Source organism: Mandrillus leucophaeus, unplaced genomic scaffold, assembly GCF_000951045.1.
Source record: "Mandrillus leucophaeus isolate KB7577 unplaced genomic scaffold, Mleu.le_1.0 Scaffold39, whole genome shotgun sequence".
NCBI classification, from domain to species: Eukaryota; Metazoa; Chordata; class Mammalia; order Primates; family Cercopithecidae; genus Mandrillus; species Mandrillus leucophaeus.
The window spans coordinates 3104720-3124383 of record NW_012104142.1 but is presented as its reverse complement, the minus strand read 5'-3'; the positions used below and the strand labels follow the sequence as shown (position 1 = coordinate 3124383).

Here is a 19664-nt window from a genome sequence, read left to right as displayed (position 1 = left end):
GACAGGTGGGAAGTGTGAGGGTCTCCTCTTGGGGTGGACGGGAGTCAGCAAAGAACTCCCAGAATAGTGTGGAGACCCCTCCCCTGCCAGCTGGCGAGCAGTGTGGTGTTCTGGGCAGCAGAGGGCGCCATGGCACCAGCTTTGTGGTAAGCTTGGGCAGGACTGGGCTCAGCTCCTTGCAGAAAGCACACTGAGAATCCAGGAGGGCTCTGGGCAGTCGGCAGGAGCCCACCACTTTGGGGTGCTGAAGAGTCATCCTGCGGGCTGCCAGGTGCTCCCCTGTCCTTGCTGGCTTGCCCCTGGATAAAGCATTCTGACCCCCAGACCTCCAGTGCTCCCCAGTGTCTGAAGTACCATCGGCAAGGGATACACTCTGGCTCCCAGGGAGCCCAGGGCAGAACTAGGACGCAAGAAGTGCGGGCAGTGGAGCCACAGAGCTGGTGCCATGTGAGGGGTCTTGGCAACTAAGCCCTCCCTAGGGCCGACTTGAGGGCCAGAGTTGTGAGGAGTAGGCCTGAGGATGCTGGGCCCCTTCAGGGAGGCGAGAGAAGAAAGGGAGGGCTGAGGGCTGGGAGGTCTCATTGGCCGCAGCAGAGCCGCAGATGGGGTGTGAGCCAGGCTTTCTTGCTTCACGGGGGGGCATTGGGAGGCTGGTGTGTGCCCTGCTCGTGTGTACAGGCACACATATGCAGAGGCAACATGTGTGTTGGTAGGCAGGTCATGGACAGAGAGAAGACTGAGTTGGTAAAAGGGCCAAGGAGGGTTGAAGGACGGGGAAGACCGCACCCCCATGTGTCCCAGCACCTCTCGTGTGTCAGGGAGGCTAAGAAGCTGTGTTCTCATCCAGGAATGGCAAATCCATGGGATGTGTGCCACCACCTACCAATCCTATCACCATGGCAGACATCACTAATCCATCGCGGTTCACTTTGTCCTGTGAGCCAGGACATGGCCTCATCATCTGTGGCCATAGCTCTGCAGGCAACAGCCAGGCAACATTTTTGAGCTAAAACCATTTCATTTAGGGAGATGAAAAACCATTTCATCTGCCTCTAAACAGATGGGAATTCTCCTGAGTAATCCCCGAGGAAGGATGAGGCCACGTTTCTCTGGTCACTGCTCTGTCACCCATACTTGGGGCAGGGAGTGAGGCTCAGGGCTCCTCCCTAGGAATCATGGGGCCTCACCTCCCTCTAGAATGAACCTTGGTAGATGCTCCCCATCCCTGTAAGCAACTGGTTCAGGAGGTCCCCAGGGAGCCAGTCCAGAGTGATCTGGTTGCAAAGCCCTTGGGAAGAGCCAGGAGCAAATCCTCGGGAGGCACCAACAGGGGTTAAAGCCCCACGGTAGAGCCCTGACCTCTTTTCCACCCTCACCTGCCCCCAACCTGGTCTATCTGGGAGGGCTGGGAGCAGGGCCCCAAGAGGCCTGCACAGGTGGGCGGAGGCGAGGACAGCACCTGTGATGAAATAGCTGAGCTCGGCATTGAGGCCCACGTCGTTGTCTGTGCAGTTCAGCCAGACCACTCGGAACTCGCGCGGCACATCCTCGGACACGGACACGTTGTACACGGCCGGGAAGAAGGTGGGCATCTCGTCGTTCACATCCAGCACTGCAGGACAGAATGGGTGCCGGGGCTAGGCCTGGCTTCTGCTGCAGATGACTCAGCTCCGGAGCAGTGGCTCCAGCCCCAGACCAAGTAGGGAACGAATTCCCAAGGGAGTCACGGGCTCCAAATGGTATTTGTGTCAACACCTCCTGGCCGTGAGCCCAGGGCCCCCCATGCCCACCGGGGCCAGGACCAAGCCCACCAGTGCTCCAGACCCTCCCGCTGTCCCTGTGCCCTGGGGGCTTATTGCTGCTCAGCTAAGGGAGGAGAGAAAACCTTAGAACCTCTCTCCAGTATGCGCCTAACAACGACCATGACAACACGGACAATCATGACAACGAGGATGACAGTGACCATTTACGAGCTTGTCCAGCGTGCCAAGCCCATGCTGAGTGCTTCCCGTACAGGACCACGGGCAGCCCTCAGAGCACCCTAGGAGGCAGGCATTATTACACACACTGTGGAGCTGAGGAAGTGGAAGCTCAGAGCAGCTGAGTGACTTGTCCAAAGTCACACAGTGGCAGAGTGGAGAGCTGGAGCCTCAAGATCTACCCCTCAGTGTGCAATGGAGTTTCAGCAAAGGGAGCTCACTTTGAAAATCCCACCCCCCAAAATAAGGTTTAATTTCCCTTACAGATTTGTTTAATACAGCCCATGCTGGGCCCCTATTCCTTAGGCAGATGGGGCTTGGACAACTTTCTTTTTTTTTTTTTTTTGAGACGGAGTCTTGCTCTGTCGCCCAGGCTGGAATGCAGTGGCCGGATCTCAGCTGATTGCAAGCTCCACCTCCCGGGTTTACGCCATTCTCCTGCCTCAGCCTCCCGAGTAGCTGGGAATACAGGCGCCCGCCACCTCGCCCAGCTAGTTTTTTTGTATTTTTTAGTAGAGACGGGGTTTCACCATGTTAGCCAAGATGGTCTCGATCTCCTGACCTCGTGATCCGCCGGTCTCGGCCTCCCAAAGTGCTGGGATTACAAGCTTGAGCCACTGTGCCCGGCCTTGGACAACTTTCATAGCGAAGTGATCCCCACCCCACTTGGGTTCCTCTAAGTGGTATCACCAGGGGAGATGCTGGGCCCGTTTGATGTTATGACTTCTGCTGGGGCTTGGAGAAAGGCCCTCCAGGGGTCCTCTCTTAAAGCTGGGACATATTCCCTGTCAATCATCGGCCAAGAAGGGGGTCCTGAAACTGGCACCAGAAACCCACAGGCAAGCCTTGGACCGATGGGAGAGAGAATGTTGTGCTTTCTGAAATCCTCACCATCTCACTGAAGAGGGTCAGTGTCTGCGCCTGTGCCGAGCTAACTACTCCCTCCCCCGCCCCCCTGCCAAGCCACAGCGGCCGGCAGAGCTAGCATGGGACTGAACAGGCCTGGGAACAGGCCATGTCTTGCCTGTTAAACTCTGCCCTTATTTCCCTGGGGTTATTCTTGGCCCCTTGGCAACAGCTTATGTCCCCATCCTGTCCTGAAAATTAACGATTCATCCAGAGTGGAAACAGTACCCGGCCTTTCACGAATAGAGGGCAGAGACACTGGGAACGAGCACGACAGTCCCAGGGGCATGACGATCTTAGGCAGTCTGGGAGTCCCAGCTGCTCTCCTCCCAGGGTGATGCCCTGCCACTGCCAGCCCAGGGGTTCCACACCCATGGGAGACGGAGGTCTCCTTTATGTCTCCCAAACAAAAACTCTGGCCTTCCAAAGAAGACAAAGGGCTCTGCACCCTCCCTGCCTGTTCATGACCCTGAGGGTCCCGGCCGCTTCTCAAGCCCTCTCTGCTGTTGCTGTGATCAGAGGCTAGGAGGGGTGGGGGTGATGGGGCCTTGGCAGCAGGTCCAGGCCACTGCCCCTGAGCTCTGGGGCACTGAAGGCAGTGGCCAGGTGTGGAGAAGGCTCTGCTGTGTTGAATGGCTCCAGCTGAGGAGGGCGCCTCATTAACAAGGGAGCCTGTGCCTACAAGTCCAGCAGACAGCAGTGGGGGACGTGGGCTTCCCTCTCCCCCTGGCCCTGACCCAGGCCTGTGCCCACACACTGAGCACACAGCAGAAGCCCCCACGCCCTCACCGTGGATGGTGAGCGTGCTGGTGGAGCTCTTGGTGGGCGTGCCTGCGTCACTGGCGACCACCCGCAGCTGGTACTCGGCGATGCGCTCTCGGTCCAGCTCGGTGGTGGTGACCACCATGCCGCTGCTGCTGTTGATGAGGAAGTCCATGCGGGGCATGCCGACCGGCATGCGGTAGGACACCAGGCCGTTCAGGCCCTCATCGAGGTCGATGGCCACCACCTGAGGGCGAGGAGGGGCAGCATGAGGGCGGGGAGGGGACACTGGGACGGGTGCTTCTCCCCCAAGAAGTGCTCCCTCCTCCCTGCCAAGCCACACTTGGCTGCAGCCAAACACATCTGCTCCCCTCCAAGCCTTACGCCAGGCCACTGTCCCCAGGGCACCCTCCCAGATGCTCTCTAAGGGGGTCGCACGTCAGCTGAAAGGCGTCCGGATGCACCAAGTGAGGTCGGTGATGGGGTGGCAGAGGGACTTTTTAGAATAAGAGCTCAGGTCTCTACAGTGCTTTCCCCCCTTCAGCCCCTGCTCTCCCCATTAGGAAGCCCTTCCAGGTTTGGAGCAGCTGTTCCAGCTTGAGGACCCCACCATTATCTGGAGTTCAACCACATAGAAGGCTGGATCCACAGGCTTTCCCTCCCCTGCTTTGCTTTGATTTGTGAGACAGCAACAACAAAAATAAAATGACATCAAGGGTTCTTTTTAAAAAGTCACTTGAGGATTTCATTATCATTATTTTTTTAAAAAGCTGTTTGCGGCCATGTACAGACAAGCCTCCTCCCAAGTTCCTACACTGTTCTCATTTGCACCTCCAGTCCTGATCAGATTGCCCAACTCAAGACCCCCTGGTTCCCTGAACAAAGTTTTACTGAAGTGGATCCAAGGCATTTGGGGAAATGTGTAATAATAGCTAAAATAAGAGTTTGGGATTAAGCCAAGACTTTCAGGATTGGAAGACAATATCAAGGTCATCTGATCTATTTCACATCCAGCAAACTGGACAAAAGGTGTCTGGACTCAGTTTGCATGCTTTCCAGGACGGGGGGCTCAGTATTTTTACTTTACTTGAACACAGCTCTACTCCCCTGGAGAAGGCTCTTCTGCACAACCCGCAGAAATCTGAATCGCCTGAGGTCCTAGGTGGGACCAGGGAGCCACAGTTCAAGGGAGGGCCCTCATCCTGTACGTGAGGACAGTTTCCAGATTAAATGCTTCCCGCTCCTTCCTCTATGAACTCAGAAGTTGCATTGGTGGTCATCTTTCTTTGCCGGCCGTAAGCCCGCAGAGAACCGGGTTTGGGGGTTGACTCACTCTCACACCACCTCCCCTCTAGTCTGAGGGCATCCTCGGGGACCGGCTGCTGTTCCCTGGATTGTGGCGCCCCCTGCTGGGGATTTGAGGACCCACCAAAGAACACCACCTCCTACTACAGATGAAGAAACTGAGGCACATCGGGCCTATGGGACACCACCAAGCTCACTCCCTCTGGCATCCTGAGAAACAAGCCCGTCTTCTTCTAATGGGAACAGGCTAACCTGACACGGCCATTGCGTCTCAGATATAAGCCCTTGTGACAGATACACAGTGATCACCACAGCTACCGTGTTTCCTGTGTCCAAGTTCCAGGGTGCTTCATACATGTGTCTGATTGAGTCCCCACAGCACAGCCAGGCAGGTACTATTATTATCTCCATTTCACGGATGAGAAACTGAGACTCAGAGAGGTTAAGCAGTTTGCTCCAAGTCACACAGCACCCTGGTGCTGGAGATGGGATCCACACCCCTGTTGTTTGGATTCCACAGCCCATGCTCTTAAGCAGGAGGGTCTCCAGTGTTTCCAAACGGCCTCTGGAGGGCTGAGGTTTTGAAAGGACTTGAAACCCTGGATGTCCTCTCCCCTAAACCAGCACCTTCAGGATTCCCCTGACCAGAGGATGATGGAACAAGAGGCAAAGAAGCCAGGTCCAAGATCAGACCGTGCCTTGCTTGGCCACAGGGTCTTGGGCAAGTCTCTTTAGAGCCCTGCAAAGTGGGGAGAGGCCCCTCCACTGTAGTAGAGGGAGCTGATCCGGGGCTTATGGGAAGCCATGGGAGAGGCGGATGCCCAGGGCTACACTCATCTGGTCTTCTTTGTATTCTAGAACCATCTGCAGGCTTAGGGAATGGAAGTTCCTGGGCCAGACCTCCATAATCAGGCCCTGAGAAACTTGGACGTGACTTCCAGAATTCCATCTTGCCTCTCTCCCTCTCTCTCCCTCTGCCTTTGCCCATCTCACTATCCTTTCCTGCCACACTTCCCTCCACATCTCCAGAGCCTCTGTCCTTCAAGATCCAGCTCCTCCCCTGCCCCAGCTCTGCAAAGTGTTCAGCCTGGGCTAGGCCCCTCGGGCACCCACTGCCCACTTCTGGGCTGGTAGGAATGAGATGAGAGAGACTCACTTGGTAGATGGAGACCCCTGCAGGGGTGCCTTCAAGCACCTCAGCTACAAAAGGCAGGTTCTGAAAGGTGGGGTCATTGTCATTGAGATCCAAGAGGTTCACAAACACTGTGGCACTGCTGGTGGCTCTCAGAGGGGGCCTGCCACCTGGGGAGACCAAGGCGAGAAGGGGTTGAGGACGGGGTAAGATGGGTGCAAGAGAAAACGGACAGAAGAAGGCAAGTGGCGAGAGGGTGGCAGATTCAGAGCCCTCCGTCCCAGTGGCCCCTCCAGGAAGCAGCCTGGGCCTCATGGCTAGCCTCCCCCGCCCCCTCCGTTCCCTCGGGGTGCTCTGGGAGTCACAACTGGGGCGTGGGTATTACCCTACTCTTGGTGATCAGACATAGCCCTCCTGGGTGGGCCCAGGTCCCCCAGAGACCCAGTCACCAGGGATGCCCGCAGTCTAAGGTGTGGGGGCTGTGAGGGGCGAGAGGGGTCCATACAGTCAGTGACAGAGACGACGATTTTGCGCATCAGCTCAGCCTCGTGGGGGTCAGGGTTCTCCCGGTCCAGCATGGCATGGGTGGTGCGGATCTTGCCTGTGGTGCTGTTGAGGCTGTAGAACTTGTTGGGTGGCTGGATGCTGTACACCAGAGTGCCATTCTCCCCCAGGTCTGGGTCCACAGCCACCACCTGCCAGGGAGGGAGCAGACCCCTTCACTGAGCCGTGCCTGAGGAGGGTGTCTCTGGGCTGCCTGGGGGTATCTGAGCTCAGACGTTGGTCCTGGGGAGGGGGCATCCTGGCTCCAGCCCAGGAAGTGAGCCTGCCTGCTGGGCCCAGTAGCGGGGTCTGAGAGGGATGGGAGGCAGGAGTTCTCTAGGGGAGGGGCTGGGAAGGGCTGGGGAGTCTGTACTCCAGCTAAGATTTTTGAAAGGATTTGAAACCCTGGATTTTGGAGACTGGGTTCCTCCTCATCAAACCCTCCCTTCCTTCCTTCCTTTCTTTGAAGCATTAGATTGTGACACCAGAGATGACAGGGCATGTGGAGGAAACCATGGCTGGGCCCCAGTTTCAGAATGCAGGACCCAGTTATCTGGGGCAGTTGTGGGGCTGGGGGAGTGTTGAGGAAGGAGAGGGTGGAGCTCCCTGGAAGGGAGGTACACTGTCCCTGATAAGGGGCAGGGTCTCAGGACTGGGCCTCAGTCACTCTGGCCCCTTCAACTCCCCAGCCCACAGCCTTGTTCCCCACTTATAACCCCCATGTCATGAAGGGGTCAGTGCTCAGTGCCGCCCTAACCCAGGGGCGCCGAACCCCACAGCCTGCTGTCCCTTAGTGTCCCAGATCCCACACAGCCAGGTCGTAAACAAAACGCAAAGGGCCCCCTGCAGCCTTTGAGGGCTCCCCGTCTTCGCTGAGGCCTCCTGTGTGCACGGATCCCCTGCTCTGTGGGGAAGCTCCCTCATCCTCCACCCGCCCTGCTTTCCACAAGGAGAAAGCAGAGCCCAGAGAGGCACAGGCCAGTCTCAGGGTCACACAGCCCCAGCCATGGAGCTGACCCAGCTCCCAGCCTGGAGGCTCCTGAGGTGGCCCTTACCCCTCGCTCACCCCTGACCTTGCATTGCAGAGGCCACTGTGGCACCGGGGTGGACAAGACCAGTGCGGGGGAGGTGACCACAGTCCCTGGGGCCACATCAGGACAGGATTATTCTTAACTGCAGTACACTTGGTGGTGACAGCCAGGCTTGTCAGCTCCTTCATCTTACTTGATGTGGAGCCTTTTGTGCTTTGGCAGCAGAATCTGTCCCTCCTCTGCTTAATCCCCAGCCAGAGGTGTCTCTGGGGCCACCAGACCAGAACAGACAGACGAGCTGCCCCGGCTGAGTACTCCCATCTACCCTGTCCATGGCTCCTGGGGAGGCCGGGGAGAGAGAGGCTGATGCAGGGCTGAATGCTGTGGCGCCCTTGGCCAGCTGCCCCTTCAGAGGGGCGGGGGCAGGCCCCACTCCCACCCTGGACTGCTCAGCCCTCCTCTCCTCGGCCCAGCCTTGCAGCATCAAAGGGTAGGGGAGGGGAGGTCCCTGCCTTCCAGGCCTGAGGTGTCCTTATCTTGCTGTGGGCATGTTGCCTCAGTTTCCCTAGCCTCCATAAAGGGGACCCCAACACCCCCATTTTGCAAACAGGAGACGGGGCTCTTAGGTACTCCAGGCATAATTTAAAACAGGCCAAGTCATTTCACAGATGGACATAGAAGACCAGCATTCCTTGCGTTTTTACAATGCTTCTCTCAACAGTTTGAAAAGCGAGATTTTTTTTTTTTTTTCTTTGAGACGGAGTCTTGCTCCATCGCCCAGACTGAAATGCAGTGGTGCAATCTCGGCTCACTGCAATATCCACTTCCTGGTTTCAAGCGATCCTTCCACCTTAGCCTCCCAAATAGCTGGGATTACAGCAAGAGCCACCACGCCTGGTTAATTTTTGTATTTTTTAATAGAGACAAGGTTTTACCATGTTGCCCAGGCTGGTCTCAAACTCTTGACCTCAAGTGATCCTCCCGCCTCAGCCTCCCAAAGTGCTTGGATTACAGGTGTGAGCCACCACACCCAGCCTAGGGGAGAGATGATTTTCTCCCTGTTTTATTTTTCTGGATGGGGAAACTGAGGAATAGAGCAGTTGAATCACTTGTTCCAGGCCAGGCCTGTTGCTGAACAGGCTGAGACAAATTTCACATGGGAGGTGGTTCTCCACTTCTATTCCCTCTTCCTGCCCCCACCATGCCAGAGAGTGCCAGGGGTAGCTGCTTCCAAGTGACCCTGGTTGGGGCATGGGCACTGGTTTTGGGCCTCTTGGCCACTCTCTGGTCACAGGGTGGGTTGGGAGTACAGAAGAGGGCAGAGGGCTGTGAGCCCTCCTGCAGGCTCCCTGCTGGGCGATTTTGTAGAATCTCACCACTTTCCCCTCATTTATTTCCCATTTCACGCCCGTCATTTTTCTCCTGGCCTGACGGGGAATAATTCTCTGCTTCTCCCCTCTCCTTTATTTTGCTGGAGGGCTCTGAAAGGCTCTAAATCAATGCCCATCAGCCAGGTCCTTGAAGGCAGCTGCAGGAGCCAGAAAGGAGAGTGGGACCAAAATCTCCCTTGCAGACAGAGATGGCCACTCTGCCAGCGCACGCCTGTGCAGGTGGACCTCCTCAGTGCCTGCATGCCAGGCCACACCCGGTGCATGCAGATGCACACACTGCACCAACTCCAAATGCACCCAAATGAAGCCACATGTGGGAAGACACTTGTCTGCATGCAAGCTCTGAAAATCACTGGGGTTGCCTTGTGCCTCCGACTCCAGGGGCTGTGGCCCATGCCATGCCTAGAGCGGGCTCTTGAGAGAGTCTTGGGCCACACGCCCTAGTCTCCCTCCGACAAGGAAGACCCAACCACCGCCTGGCTGAGCTGGGGGGTTGGGGGAAGGAAAGGTAAGATATTCACCAGCTGAGTCAGTCCTCAACAACACATATTTTGAGATATTTTGAACACCTACAATGTGCCTGGAACTGTGCTAGGCAGTGTGGTTTGACAGTGAACGAGATAGGTGCGATTCCATCAAAGGAAGCAGATGATGATAATGATACTGATGATAATGACAGCTACCATTTACTGACCACTCCCCATGTGCCAGTGCTTCCTATATCTCGGCTCAGTAAGCGCTGATCACAGCTCTGTCAGGTGGGGACTCTTACTAGCCCTATTTTTTAGATGAGAGTAACTGGAGCACAGAGAGGTTAAGCAACTTGCCCAAGGTCACACAGCTGGTAAGTGGTGTAGCTGGGGTGAGAACTTGGGCATTTTGGTACCAGAGGCTGCCTGCTTAATCACTAAACCATGTGCCTCTTAATAAGCAAATAGCCTACCAAACAAATAAGCACAGATCGTGGGCCCAGCTCTGCAGGAAACAGAATTTGGAAAGGGGTCTGAGCTACTTTAGACAGTAGTCAGGGAGGGCCTCTCTAAGACAGCTGATGTTTTAAGCTGGGACAGATGAAAGAGAATGAGCTGCCTATGGAAAGAGTAGGGGTCAGGGAGGAAAGGGCTTGTGCAAAAACTCTGAGCTCGGGGAGAGTTGAGTGGGTGCAGGGAAAGGAAAGGCCTGTGTGTTGGTGATGGGTGATAGTTGTGGGTGTGGGTGTGTGGGAATGGTGGGGTGGGAGATGAGTCAGGTGGTGGGCCAGCCCCTGTTCAAATATCACCTCCTCCTTCTGTCACCTGAACCTCGGTTAGCCGTTCCCTCTGTAGCCACCTCACCTCACACTTTGGCCACAGACCCTACCTCATCCTAGGCCACTGTGAGGCCCTAGAAGGTCCCAGGGGGTCCTCTCCAAGGTAATGAAGCATACCCATGTGTATACATACAAATGCATATATACGTTTTATGGCTATACAATTTGAAAGAATTTTTATAACTTCCTTTTCAAAATATTTGGCTATGACAAACTTGACTAACGTTGAAGCTTCTTGATTTCTGATTTCCTGGCAATCATCATACGTAACTGGGAATTCCAGAAAATTCTGGAAAATTTTCAAGAATTCTAGAAAAATCTAACCTCCAATTTGTCCTCAAATGTAATGAAATTTTCACAAACACTAAATTTCATAGTTACTGAAACTGCCGTCTTTCATCTGATAGATGTTTCATATAACAAGTTTTAATTTTGATTTTGTCCTTTTCTCTTTGAACTTTCAAGCCATCACATTTATTTTTCAGGTCTCAGATACTACCCCGGGGCACTGAAAAGCTCGAGCCTGTGCCCACCAGACGCCAGCGGTGGAACAGCCACACCCGTTCTGTACTACAGATTGGGATGACACGGCTGGCTCCTCAGGGGTGACAATGGGGTGGACCCTGTGGGTTTTGTAGGTCTGGCAAGGACTCTGGCTTTTGCACAGGGTGAGATGGGAACCATTGGGATTTGAACAGAAGAGTGACATGACACTCCCCAAAGGCAGGCAGGGCAGGAGCTTCCTTTTTTTGTTTTTTTGTTTTTTTTTGAGACAGGGTCTCACTCTGTCACTCAGGCTGGAGTGCAGTGGTGTGATCTTGGCTCACTGCAGCCTCAATCTACCAGGCTCAAAAATCCTCTTGCCTTAGTCTCCTGAGTATCTGGGACCACAGGGATGCACCACCACATCTGGCTACTTAAAACTTTTTTTTTATAAACGGGAAGTGGGGGGTCTTACTATGTTGCCCATGCTGGTCTCGAACTCCTGGGCTCAAGCGAACTGCCTGCCTTGGCCTCCCAAAGTGTTGGGATTACAGGCATGAGCCACTGCACCCGGCCTGGTGTTGCTTCCTGTACCCTTAGCCAGACAAGCGTGGGGCCTGGCATGTAGTAGGCGTTCCCTGATGGCTTGTGGGTTTCCTGGAAAGTGAGGAGGCACTGCGCAGCAGGCCCCTGGTCCATTGTCATGCGTGTTCATGGCTCAGAAGGACTTGCGGAGGGCAGGAGACCTGGTGAAGGGCGTGGGGACCAGAGCTTGCAGATGCCCAAGGCTGTGTGCAGTCCTCACCTGGCACACCCACTCCTTGTCTGCTGGGTATACTGTTTGATAATGGCAATCCAGGCTGGTGTCCCATGCAGCCCCTTTCTCCCAGAGCAACCTTCCTCACCTGCCCCTCAGTTCCCTTTGGGAGGAATTTCCCAGAAACCTAAGGGAAAGGTGAGGGTTGACCAGAAGGTACTCAGAGGTGAGATCCAGCCCCAGCTCTTGGAATCCCTGGCTGGGGTGGGGAGGTTATCCTGGGGCAGTGCAGTGCCCACGAGGGGGCAGTAGAGAGCACCCACCAAAGAGCCTAGAGAGTTGTGTCAAAGGGCGAGGGTGATGGTTTCTAAACCTGGCCCTGGGCTGGAAGGAATTCCTCTACGGGACTTTGAAAAATCACAGATTCCAGATCCCTCACCTCTGCCCTATTCCATTGTGCCTATTCCAGTGCCAGAGCCATACCTGGCAGTGGCTCTGGATGGGAGAGGAGGTCAACCTGGAAAGAAGGACAAAGAGAGGGAGGGAAGGATTGGCCGTCATGCCTATCTTCCTTTCCACATGTTCACTGACGGCTGTCAGCTGGTGTGTGGATGCCCCCTCCCAGAGGAATAAGGACTGGGCCAGGTGGTTTCCAATCCCTTGTCTCCAAGTCAGACAGACCAGGGTTCGAGTCCCGACTGCACCCCTTACAAGCTCTGGGACCTTGGGCAAGCCTTCAAGCTCTAAGTCTGTCTCCTCCACAGTACAGACGCAGCGGAATCCCTGTGCCATGTGAGATTATGGTGAGGAGGAGAGAGTTCCTGAGAAGCCGTCAGGTGAAGCTCAGGGCACATCCCAGCTGTTCAGTCAATGGCGCTACTGTGAGTTGTCAGGATTCAGGTCCCCCACAGGGCTGGGTGGGTGGCCGTGGGGCTGTTCCTGTGGGGACAAGCCTCCCCAAGTGAGGCCGTGTGGTGTACAGGGTGTGGGGGAGAAGGTTGAAAAACGTGGATCTCCCAGCAGAGAAGATGGTATGGGACTGGGACCTGGGCTTCCTCAGTGTCCCCAGGATTCTGGTCTCCCCTGTGGATGCCCTGGCTTTGGCTGTGTCTCCCCTCTGCACCCTGAGTTGTGCACATTCCTGCGCATGAGCACACAACACACACAGGAACCTGTGCAAACCTGGCAAACCTGTGCCAGAAAAATCCTGAGGTGAACAAAATCCTTGCTGGGCAGCCCTGGGGGCCAGCCTGTGGGGGAGCTGCAGGGCACAGCAGTGAAAGAGAGGTGCTGGGGTGGAGCTGGGGCTTGTGCAGTGTAGGGGTGGGAGCTCTCCAGAGCAGGTAGCCAGAGTCCTGGGCTCTAAGGGCACGTGTGACTCGCAAGAGGAACCGGCCAGAGCTCCCCTGCCACTGTCCCTGGGCTGCCTGAAGCTCCCTGTGACAAAGCCTGAGGCCTACTGACACTGGAGGCACCTTGATCTCTGACTGCCTTTCACCATGCAGGAGAACTGCTAGAACCCTACTGCAAGAGCCAGCTCAGAGGGACACAGAGTCCACCAGCCCCATATGGGCAGGCCTCCTGGGATCGCGGTGGGAGGGGCACACACCCCTGGGAGGGGCCGCCTAGCGGTTCTGCTGCTCTGCCACCACCTACCGTGGTCACGTCAGAGTCTGGGGGGGTCATCTCCACCAGGTTGATGTAGTAGGGTGCGTCCTTCCACATGGGGTGGTTGTCGTTGATGTCCAGGAGGGTGATGTTTACCTGTGAAACCACAAGGGGCACTGGGAGATGCACCCAGCTGAGATGGGCCGGGGCAGGGCCTGCCAGGGGAAACATGCTCAGATGCCCACGGGCAATCTTGGCATTCATTCCGCCAGCTCCACCAACTTTGGAGGCCTTGGGCAGGGCCTGGGCTTTGGAGGACAGGAAGGAGCCAGGCCCCTTCAGGAGAGAGAGTTCCAGTGTTGTCCCATCCGGAGGCAGTGGAATGGATGTGATGACCCCTGAAATCCTTGCTGTGACCTGGGACTTCTCCCATCCCCGCCTCCAGTCTTGGCTGAAGGTGACTGACAGGGTGGGGGATCTAATAGGATCCCTTGAGCTCCCCCATCTCAGCTATAAGCCAAGCAATTTCTTTGCTCACCTGCCACCAGGTACATTATTTATAGGGCTGATTCCTATTAGCAGGGACCTCCCTTGACAGAGTAGGGCATTGGGGATTTTCACACCAAATCCCTGGCCACGCGATACCATCTCCAGCCTCTCTGGCTGGGTAAGGATGCGGTGGCTGCTGCAGGCTGGGTGAGGGCCACAGTTCTGAGGCTGAGCCAAAGAAACTGAATGGGGAACAAATCGGGGAGGTGGCTGGAGTGACTGTCAGCTGGTCCTCCCGCTTCCTCTCTCACAGAGCGCTTCTCACTTCCCCTTCACTTCTGCAGCCGAGAGCTCATTCAAGGCCCCCACATTTCGTTCCTCTAGCGTTCGACTCTCCGGGGCACATCAGTGGGGGAAGAACAAGCCCCCAGGAACCCTGCAGCGCCCTGCTTCCTGCTCTGAGCTGCTCTTCCTCACAGGAATGCCTGCTTCTGCTCTGTTGGCAGGTGCCAAGCACGGAGAGGCCTATAGGGCTCATGCCTTCTGCCACCTGCCCTCCTGGATTTTTAGGGGCAGGAGAGAAAGTATTTCATTTTGCTCCTCCCAAGGGCCCCTACATTCCGGGTGGTGATGCCTTTCTTCCCCACAGCCGCGGTGGCCCCGGGGACTGACCTCTGCCGCTGCTGAGTTCATTTTCGCCCCCTTGCTCACTCTCACAAAGCCTCACACTGGCTGGGGACACGGCGGTCCAGAGGTACAAGCGGGGAGCAGCAGCCTGGCTGGTGAGGGGAACTGGGGCATGGGAGGGGAGCACACTCACGGTGGCGATGCCAGTTTTCTGGTTGTGGCCCACACCCCCGTCCACTGCGCGAACAATCAGGATGTATTCAGACTTGGTCTCTCGGTCAAGCAGAGACGTGGTGGTGATTTCCCCTGCCAGAGAGAGAAGTGGGTGCGTGAGAGGCCTTGGGTGGGCTAGGGAGACAGCGAGGGAAGGAGAGAGAGTGAGAACGTGCATGAGAAATGTTAGCAGACTACCATGATCTGGCAGCCTGGATGTGTTCCTGAGATGGTGCTTATCACAGTGGGAGACAGGAGAGCTCCCATGCCTTGGGAGCCAGCTCCCCAGAGCTGGGCAATGTAACCCCACAGGGAGGAAATATTTGCAGATGTGGGAAAATCTAGACTGATTCTCAGGGTAGGGGCTGGAGAACAGGGCAGGAGGGCCATTAGGCCTTGAGCTCAGTCACAGGTCACCTCTTGTTTAGACTTTTGACATTATCTTACTGGCTTTATCACCTGGAGCTAGGTACTTCAATCCTCTGTGCCTCAGTTTCCTCATAGGGTCCAAAGGGAACCATAATAGGACCTACCTCATAGGGCTATCATGGGGTTAATTTAATTAAGATCATGGAAATCTTAGAACAGTGCCAGGCGCTGTTTATTTATATAGTCACAGAAATACAATGACAGGAAAGAAAAACACCAGGTGTTCACACGCGTTCTAACTTATGACTCATTACTGGACAGTTCAACCTATCCAGCCTTATCGTGCATTGATAATTAATAGTTATAAAACAATTTCCTAATTACATTGTGAACAGCATAATTACATGGCCTCGAATTTTTTTAGCATGCTAAATCTGAACAATTAAACAAAATTTTTTGTTCACCTGTATTTGGTCTTTCTTTGTATTTTGGTGTAACTGAAATTTGGTGTGCTGGTAAATGTTTGACAACTGGCTCCCAAAATTAAAAAAAAAAAAAGGCATTTTCCAACTTCCTTGGTGTAAATAGCCCCAGCAGGGCCCATTTTAAGCTACCAACTTGATGGTATTGAATACGGAGTTCCCAGCTGAGAGCCTCGCTAGCTCTTGGGGGCAGGGTGAGCCAGTCCCAGCAGACTTCAGCAGTCACTGCAGCCAGGCCATTCGCCAGCTCGCATCAGCCATGGGAGAGCGCCCACGTGGTGAGGATGTGAGACGTGGATTTGAATTCTGATTATGGACCTTCCCAGATGCTTGGCCTTGGAAAATTTTAAGTTTTTGAAGCTTCAGTTTTCTCATCTATAAAATGGAGATGAGTGTGACTTCCACGCAGAGCTGTTGTGAGGTTAAAGTAATTCTAGGTGAGGCTCCCAACACTCAGAAAATGACTGTTTCCTTCCACCGGACTGTGAGCTTTCCCCACGGGCAGGGCCTGTGTGCTATCCATCTTTTTATCCCCATTGCCTGAGCTGTGTGACCTGGGGCAAGTCGCTTAACTTCTCTGTGCTTGGTTCTTTCCACCATGAAACAAGGCAGCTGGGCCAGATTGCCTTTAGGACTGCTTCTACCCTGACAGTTCCCTCCGTGGCATGCTGGCTTGCCCACTGGTCTGTGCAGGGCTGAGCAGGGAGCTGGGAGTGGGTGACAGGGCAGCTTAGGTGCTAAGGCCAGGAATGGAAGACTCACAAAGGTCTGCCCAACAAGCCACATTCTCTGCCAGGGTGGTGTCGATTAATTGGCAGGGCGAGGAAGAAATTAATCTAAAAAGTTTTAAACATGAACTTGTCGGCATGATAGATAGCCTCTCCTGTCTGGGAAATTAGATCCAATTAAGGCCACCTCTGTGGAGCAGGCCTGGCTAATTTGACCGAGGAGCTCAGAGGAAAATGCTTACACCTTTGGAGCCAAAGTCTTGTTAAGGCAGCAAGAAAAAGTCTGCGTCATTAAAGGCCCCAGGTGGAGCTGGAGCCCTGACTGGGGAGGCAAGGGCAGGGGTGGCTGAAAGGTCAGGGAGCTACTCATATAATGGAAACTTTAATGTTTGGATTCTGGATTCAGAAGTTCATGCTCTGTAAGTCCTCAGTCAGGTTACTTAACCTCCCCAGTGGCTCAGCTTCCTCATCTGGAAAATGGGGATAAGGCTAGTACCTGCCTCACAGGTGAGGAGGGCAGAATGAGATGCTGCTGCTCAGAGCCCTGGGAACAGTGCTGGGCATGTGGTTCATACTCATTCATGACATTACTCTGAGACCCCTGGGAATGAGGGCTCACTGTGGGGGACACTCCTGAGAGCAGAGAGGAAGGCCCCCACTTTCTCAGAGATAGAAAAACAGGCTCACAGTGGCCCTGGGTCCCCTTCCTCAGTCTTTGTACCCATCAGAACTGGCCATCTGCTCCCCAAGCCTCCAGGAAAAGGGTACAAAAAAGGGATTGAAGGCTGACTTCCACTGCGGAGGGATGGATAGCAGGAAGAGCTAATGCCCTGCTGGGTCACTGACCACCTGCAGCAGGGATGGCCAGTGTCCACCAAAGATCCCTGCTTCCTTTCCAGGGGATAATTATTACTTGGATGTGACTGCCAGGCAGGGCCTGGCCCATAAACTCCTCCTAGTCCAATAATCCATGCTCTCTTTTCCCTTCAGCAGTGACCTTGGAACCACAACATGGAAGGGCCTGGGCCCCAGAATCATCATGTGGAAGGCTGTCACTCAACATCTGCCTGGGTTGACTATATGAATTAGAATTTCTATTGTCTCAAGCCACTGAGATAGGGTGTAGCTGTTTAGCATCAACAGTTCCTTTAACTCATACAGAAATAGGTATTGGAAGTGGGGTGCCTTGCATGCCCACTGAGCTGACTGGGAACATCATGAGGTCAGGGCCATGTCTTATTCCTTCCTGTACCCCAGCACCTGGCACAGCACCTGGCTCAGAGCAGCCCCCACCCCAATTTCTGAATGAACATATGAACGAATGTACAGAGGTCCCCAATTCTTCCCCAGGCCTGGCTGAAAAGCTTGGGTCTCTTGCTGCTTCTTTCTGCCCACTTTTTCTCCCAGCTTCAAGGAAGAGAGAAAACTGAGGAATGTACATGGAGAGATGAAGACGAAAGAAGAGAGTTACATCCAGGGGATGGTGGAGTCAGGGGATGGGAGCTTGGGGCAGGGGGCTCACAGGTGAACAAATAAAAGAGAACAATGATAGTAATATTTTTAGCACTTACTGTGTGCCAGGGACTATTCAAAGTGTGTTCCCTGTTATACATCATTTAATCCACACAGCAGCCCTAACATGATCTTCCTCATCTTACAGCTGGGGAAACTGAGGCACACATCTGTGTAAGAAGAGGAGCCAGGCTTTAAGAATGAGGTCAGGAGCTGAGGGAGGGGGACACTGAGGCTTTAATAAAGGTGTTCCTGAAAAAGGATGTGTTAACCAGCTGTTTGTAAGATGGAACACATTTAAAACATAATACAACTCTTCACCCTTGACAGACATCCTTCCCTGGATCAATTCACGTTGTGATTTTTTTGGGTAAGATCAGTAATCACACTCAAATTAATATTTCAGGGATTACACTGGTGCTCAAAGTTGGCCTGCTCAAAACTGAAAGGAAGGAGACCTGGACCCAGAGGCTGGTTCTGGGGCCGGGTATGGACAGTCAGCCTCAGGGTGTGGAGGACCAGGGTGCTCGGGGTCAGGGGCTCACCTGAGCGGGCGTTGATCCGAAACTGGGCGGAGCCTTCCAAGGAGTAGATGATGGACTCCTGGCCGTACTCCCGAGAGCGGTCCAGGTCTGTGGCATTTAGGAACAGCACCGTGGCTCCTTCAGGGGGAAAAAGGTGGGGGCAGGGGATGCTGCTCACCCTGGGCCCCTGAGCTCATGGCCCCAGCCCTGGGAGCAGCATTTGCGCTGGCCCAAGAGGAGGACATGGGACCCTCCCAGTGACCAGCTCTCAGGGAGGTGGGAGGCCTGCCTGTTGGGACACCCCAGGGATGAGGGCGGCTCAATCACCGTTGTTGGAGCCCAGATCGCTGGGCTGGGTGGGGATGAGGCTCCATGAGATGCTTAGGGATGGATTGGGCCCTCTGGTGTCTTCCTGTCTCCCCAGCCCCTGCCTGGCTGGACACCATATTAAATACACTCAGATTGGCCAGCTTTTACTTGGAGTCAAAAGACAGGAAGCTCCATACTAAATTATTCTATATTTACTGTATTCAATTTTATTCTAGTTTTATCTCATTCACAGGGGAATTTATAAGGGTTTTTATTTTCTCCTTAAGGTTCAGTTAAGGCCTTCACCTTTATTTCCAGTTCCGTGAAATCCTGACTCAAGGGATCAGCTTTTCCAGCCACTCTGTCCAGACCCTGAGAGCAGCTTGTCCTGCAGCTGTGCCCACCAGGGCTGCTGGCTCCAGCCTCTCCCGCCACCCAACTACCAGCTTTGGCCAAGTGGCGAGGAGGTCTGGTACACAGGCTCCTGGAATCTTCACACCCAGACTGGAACCCGCAGGGCCTCTGCAGGCGCCTTCACCTGCCTGCACATCATTTCCTCCCCCGGGGACCGGGTCTAAAGACACCATCTAACTTATGGGTTTGCTGCTGGGATCCTGAGGGATAAAGCATGGAGGCCACAGGCTGAGCCCCACAGGGAGTTCCACTGGGCTGCAGGGCTGGTGGTGACCATCCAGCAGATGAATCAGCAGTCCCGAGGGGCAAGGGGCCAGGCAGGTCATTGTGGCCCTGTGGTCCTGGGTCCTCAAATAAGACCCTCAGGTCTGCCTTGAGCAGGAGGACAGGCACATGAGCCCTAACATACCCCTGAAGACAATTAAGTGCCATAGTGAAGGCCTCTCCTTGACAGAGTCCCCAGGGATGGCAGAGAGTGCTGGGGGTGGCTCTTTAGCAGTGACATTCTCCAGGCGATGCCTGACTAGGACAGGAAGGGTAGGCTGGGTACAGCCCAGCACCCACCCAGCTCATTGTCAGCTGCCAGAGTGGTACCCAGAGGTTCTCTTTAGAAGGGCTTGTGGTGTCAGGGAAGACTAGTTCTGACTCCACCATCCCTGGCTCTACCATCCCTGACTCCACCAACCCTGACTTCACCATCACTGGCTCCACCACCACAGGCTCCACCATCCCTGGCTCCACCATCCCCTGACTCCACCATCCCTGACTCCACCACCCCTGACTTCACCATC

General features: G+C 54.7%; 1 protein-coding gene across 1 annotated transcript in view; it reads right to left on the bottom strand.

Moving 5' to 3' along the window:
• The window catches only part of CDH23 (cadherin-related 23), a 310969-nt gene that overhangs the window by 23788 nt on the left and 267517 nt on the right, over window positions 1–19664 (bottom strand). Inside the window, 7 exon segments of the mRNA XM_011991084.1 lie at window positions 1460–1612; window positions 3675–3894; window positions 6109–6254; window positions 6590–6779; window positions 13255–13362; window positions 14516–14628; window positions 18172–18288. Coding sequence (XP_011846474.1) covers window positions 1460–1612; window positions 3675–3894; window positions 6109–6254; window positions 6590–6779; window positions 13255–13362; window positions 14516–14628; window positions 18172–18288 — 1047 coding nt within the window.